The 5,585-nt window shown below is 49.9% G+C and overlaps 1 protein-coding gene across 1 annotated transcript in view; it reads left to right on the top strand.

Moving 5' to 3' along the window:
• Window positions 1-4,972: 4,972 nt before the first annotated feature.
• Window positions 4,973-5,585, top strand: part of IPP (intracisternal A particle-promoted polypeptide) — a 16,323-nt gene continuing 15,710 nt past the window's right edge. Inside the window, exon 1 of the mRNA XM_014521021.2 lies at window positions 4,973-5,144. Coding sequence (XP_014376507.2) covers window positions 5,060-5,144 — 85 coding nt within the window. The 5' untranslated portion in view covers window positions 4,973-5,059. The remainder of the gene's footprint in view (window positions 5,145-5,585) is intronic.

Below are 5,585 nucleotides of genomic sequence, written 5' to 3' on the forward strand. Positions count from 1 at the left end.
GTCTGGCATTGGCGGCTCATGTTCATCTTGGAGTCAATAATGACTCTGAGATCCCTTTCCGCCTCTGTGCTTTCAAGAGGGGAACTCCCCAGCCTGTATGTGTGCTGTGGATGCCTTCTCCCAGGGTGCAGCACCCTGCATTTGTCTACGTTGAACCCCATCCTAGTCTCATCTGCCCACTTCTGTAGTCTGTCGAAATCTAGTTGCAGCCTCTCTCTCCCTTCAAGTGTGTCCACCTCGCCCCACATCTTGCTGTCATCAGCAAACTTGGGCAGCGTGCTTTCCACCCCCTCGTCCAAGTCGCTGATGAAGATGTTAAACAGTGCGGGCCCGAGGACCGAGCCCTGGGGTATCCCACTGCTCACATCTCGCCAGGTTGAGTACAACCCGTCCACCACCACTCTCTGGGTGCGCCCCATCAGCCAATTTTTTACCCATCCAACTGTGCAGGCATCAATGCCGCAGTCGCTTAATTTATTGATGAGGATGGGGTGAGAGACAGTGTCAAAGGCCTTCCTTAAAGTCTAGAAAGACTACACCCACAGCGACACCATCATCCAAGGATTTAGTTACCTGGTCATAGAAGACAATCAGGTTGGTCAGGCAGGACCTGCCACTAGAATGACGACATTTCAGTGGGAAGGTAGGAAGCCCTGTGCACGGAGGAGCAACCTCTATGTCACACACCAAGGGTGCCACTCAGTGCTCAGCTGCTTAGCAGGCAAATGCTGTTTATTTTAATTGAATCTCCTAAATGGTATGCAACGAAGGAAGCTTTCAAATTCTCTATGGCTGCGCCTTGAAGCTCTTGGTGCTCGGATTCATCACAAGGCAGGAAGCCTTTCACACACCGTCACATTTCACACAACAGCGAAATGCGATTTCAGGCTCCTGGGTGCAGCCGTAGGGGGATCTGAGATATGGGATCCATAGTGTACATACCGCCCATCTTATTATGTGCTGGTGCAGTGCCCTCTTCTGGAGACACAACCGTTCTGAACCGCACTGCTGAAAGCCGGTCGTGTTTTGCAATAATAAATTAAGCCATCTCAGCAACCCTATTCTGGGGCTGCAAATCTGCACTATGTTGTGAAATCCTAGCACTGGGCCTAACAGCTGAGCCCGGACTGTGACTGAGCCATTAGTATTTCAATCTTTCTAAGCCTTCTGCTTATAGGTCACTTCCGACTGACATGTCAGGGCAGAGAGGGTCTGGTTTCTTGTGCTGCTGTTATTATCAGCGGGGGAAAAAGCTCAAGCCCCTGTCGGCATGACTTCAAATATAAACTGATTTATAGCAGCATGTGTGCAGCTACATTTAAACTCTATAAAGCCCTCCGCCTGCATCTTATTTCCTCCAGAGAGTTATTTTAAGATATAAGGTAACTTCACAAATCTAAATCTGCAAGTATTTTGAATGCTTTCACAAACAAAACGTGAATTAAATAAAAGGGAAAGAAAGAAAAAAATCCCTAGCAAAGGTTATGCTTCAGATTAATTTTCACAAAAAGTTTTAAGGGACATTTTATACTTAAATGCAGTCTCTTGACAGCTGTAGGTGTGGGAAGTGTTTACTGTTGCTGTAGGAAGATGGTGATTTGAAGCCTGACTGATGCGGAAGTGGGTTTTTTTCTTCATTACCTTATATTTACTCAGCTCTGTCAGCTGAGAAGTGTTGTGGAGGATCCCTCTGAAGTACGAATGCCCACCGAAATTTGTCCCCATTCTCTGCCTGCTCCATGACGGTACGCGAGCGGTGGTTCCCAGTAACAGATCTATCACAGATCCCTTTGAGATTAAAATGGGAGTTAAGCAAGGCTGCTTCATCGCTTCAACACTTCCCGATATTCCTCGCCGCGATGCTACATCTCACCACTAGCAAGCTTTCAGCCAGAACAGAGCTAAACTCCTGAATGGTTGGTAAGCTGTTTAACCTCAGCCGACTCTGCACCCAAATCAAGACCACCCTGATCTCAATCATCAAGCCCCAGCGCACTGATGATGCTGTAGTGCGTGCTCACTTGGAGGCAGACCTTCAGGAAATCACTGACATCTTTACCGAGGCATACAAGAAAATGGGACTGATACTTAACATTCAGAAGACTAAGGTCCTCCACCAACAGTCTTCCTAATGAACAGTCCCCAGCTCCGGTAATCCAGATCCATAGTGAGACTCTGGAGAACGCTGAGTATTTCCTGTCCCTCGGAAGCCCTCTCTCACAGAAGGCTGCCATCAACTAAGAAATCCAACATCGCCTCAAATAGCCTGAAGAAATAGGTGTTCAACAACTACAACATCAGATCCAACACCAAGCTTGTGGCTCATCAAGCAGTCATGATCCCCACCTTGCCGCATGGAGTTGAGATGCGGACAACGTACGGGAGATATCTAAAGTTGTTGGCAAAGTACCGTCAATGCTGCCTGCAGAAGGTCCTCCAAACCCAGTGAGAAAAGCGCTGCACCCATGTGAGCATCCTCCTGCAAGCAATCCCCATGAGTACTGAGGCAATGTTCATCTGACATCAACTGCATTGGGCCGGCCACGTCATCCAGATGTCCAACTCGACTCCAGAAGGAAGGTTTATTCTCCCAGCTCAGCCAAGGCGTACGTACGCTCAAGAGGAGGGCAAAGAAAGTGCTTCAGGGACGTCTTCCAGGGAAAAAAAATGCAACATCAACGTCAACTCATGGGAGGCTATCGCTCAGGACTGCCCCAAACGAAGGAAGAATCTGCTGCAGGAATCTCAGTACTTTGAAACCTCACAGCTGTAGTGCGCAGGTTTGTTATAACCCTGAAATAGAATAGTTTTCTGATAAGCATACTGTTAGGTTTACAATAATTTAGATTATTAAGAAGTATTAGCTTTACAGCTGAATACAAGGCATGACCTGTGGCCTAGCAATGCAGCTGACCACAAGGCAGATTGATAGCTAAGCCTTTGCTTGTGTCAAATAATCATTTTAACTGTATTAAGCATTTTCTGAGTTAAAAAGTGGATCTGTGTCTGTGTGCTGAAAAATCAGCTACAGCAAGAAGTAAGATAAGACAGGGAAACCATTGTTCTGGGTGCAGTGGTTGTGTCCTTGAGAAGTATCTACTACTGTGTAAGGTTTTGCTAACATATTATAATGTTACTGTTACATAACTTTTAGCTTTTAAAAAGTGCTAGTTCAGCTTAATAGAAATATGCTGTTACAAAGATTTGAAGAGCACCGCCCAAGTATTGCTTTTTTTTGTTAACCATGAAGTCTTGCCTTGTTGTAATAAGTATAAAAGATCACCTCACCCTTGGGGGGGGGGGGGGGGCCTTTTGCTGGCTTTATGGTCTTTGCTCGAGCAAATAAACAGCTGTCTTTCTTTACCCGCGTTGTCTGTCAATCAAATTACAGCTAGACAACGAACCTTAGGGAGGTTTCTCCCACGACACAACAACACCAGGAGATGGAAAAGTGGGAGTGGCAGAAACACCGTGTCGTGGACCAAATCAAGAATCCAGCACCACCCGCCACACGTGGAAACGCACGTCTGAGCAACAGTAGAGTCTGTTGGTCCTGGAGAGGCCTCTTCACGCATCTTCGGACACACAGATAAGACAATCATGGAAAACAACTGCAAGGGATTGATTGCTGAAGGATACTCCTACTAGATTGCTATAGCAGTAGCATAGCTAGTAGTTGCTAGTCCAGCCTAAGAAGTCAGGACTGAATTTAGAGTCTGGACACCCAAAACATTTACATCTGGGGTGGATGCAGAGTGGGTGCAGCCCCCTTTGAGTCCTGCTCCACCCAAAGTTTAGAACCAACTGCATGGCAGTAGCCACGGCGTTTCTAATCCGACAGGGCTGAGGGAGTCAGTTGACTTCATGGAGCATTAAAATCTACCTGATTCCTTCCAAACTCTTCACAGCACAGGTGTTAATGTCCTTCTCTCCTTTTTAATGGCCTTTTTTTTAAAGTTTCACCAAATAAACTAACCTTTGTTCTGCAATTCTGCTGTCCCTTCGCTCCTCCTGGTCATGTCATTCTTATTTCACAGCCTTGCTGACTGTTTTCAGCTCATACCAACAACGCTGTATTTGTTTTTGCATCAATCTTAAACTGAACAATTTCATCCCTAAGCCCTACTAGTAAAGCTTCCAGTTTCTTTTTACCTGGAGGATTTGTTGCGTTACATGCGATGATGCACCTCGCCATCTGCACTCCCCCTTTCAAAATCCTAGATCCGCCCATCGGGGTGCAGCCTCGCCACTTATACTGGTGTAATCCCCCTTTCTTACACACGTAAGGAGCAGAGCAGACACGTGACACATTGCCCTATACCAGTGTACCATGCTACTACAACCTGGCGTCCTAAAGCACCAGGCGGGGTGGCTGAGCCTGTTCGGGTAATTACATTAGTGTCAACAATTCAGTAATTACACAGTGTCAATTATGCCAATAGAGGCATCACTTCCACCATTGTTTTGGGAGTAGCCACTTGTTGCCCGCCACCACTTAGTGCTCCATGAGCATCTCCCCTGGGATAACTGGTTGTCTGTCTGCTTGGGACCCCAGGGTAATTTACATCTGCATCTAAATGGTGTGCATTCAAGCTCACAACTTGTCACGCCTCACAGCAGCCGTGCAAAGGCGGTGCGGGGGAGCAGCAGGGCACAGCCAGGAGAGGAGCAATTCCTGCACCACGTGCGCCAAGCTCCACGTGTCCCACCGCGCATGCGCCCTGAAGACCACCCGCAAGCGCACTGAGCGCTCGCTCGCCCCGGGCGCATGCGCACTGACACAGCGGCCGGTTCCACACACACCGCCCCATCACGTGACAGCAGGGGCTGTCGGGAACCCGGAAGCAGCCCCCTTTTCGCACTGAGGTGGGGAACTAGGCCCCGCTTACAGCGATCCGCGTGCGCCCCTTCCTCCCCAACATGGCGCGGGGAGTCCGCGCCGCGCTTGGCCGCCACCCGGACGGCTGTGCAGCTGCAGGTGGGCGACAAGGCCTTCGCGGTCCACCGCCTGGTGCTGGCGGCTGGCAGCCCCTACTTCGCCGCGCTCTTCACCGGCGGCATGAAGGAGGCCTCCAGGGACGTGGTGCAGATCCGGGGCGTCGAGCCCGGCGCCTTCCAGCTGCTCCTGGATTTCGTTTACACAGGTAGTGCGGCGCGCGGGGGCGCTGCGCACGTGGCCAGCGGCGACTACAGCGCAGGAAGGCGGCCGGCATCCAGGGCTGCGTCGACAGGAGCGCTGCCAGCACATCGAGGCAGTGATCCTTCCCCTCTGTTCTGCACTGGGGAGGCCACATCTGCAGTCCAGTGTCCAGCTGTGCGCCCCCCGCTGCAGAAAGGATGTAGGCACATTGGATAATTCATAATGAGAATAATTTGGGGCTTGAGGCACGTTGACTGGTGAGGAGAGGCCGAGGGAAATGGGCTGATTGAGTCTGCAGAAGAGAAGACCGAGGGGGATTGAATAGCAGCCTTCACCTCCCTGCAGCGGGGCTGCAAAGAGGATGGAGCTGGGCTGGTCTCAGTGGGGGCAGACGACAGAAGGAGCAATGGGCTCAAGCTGCAGCAAGGGAAATTTGGGTTGGATA

The sequence above is a fragment of the Alligator sinensis genome, unplaced genomic scaffold (genome assembly GCF_000455745.1).
Source record: "Alligator sinensis unplaced genomic scaffold, ASM45574v1 scaffold781_1, whole genome shotgun sequence".
Taxonomy (NCBI): domain Eukaryota; kingdom Metazoa; phylum Chordata; order Crocodylia; family Alligatoridae; genus Alligator; species Alligator sinensis.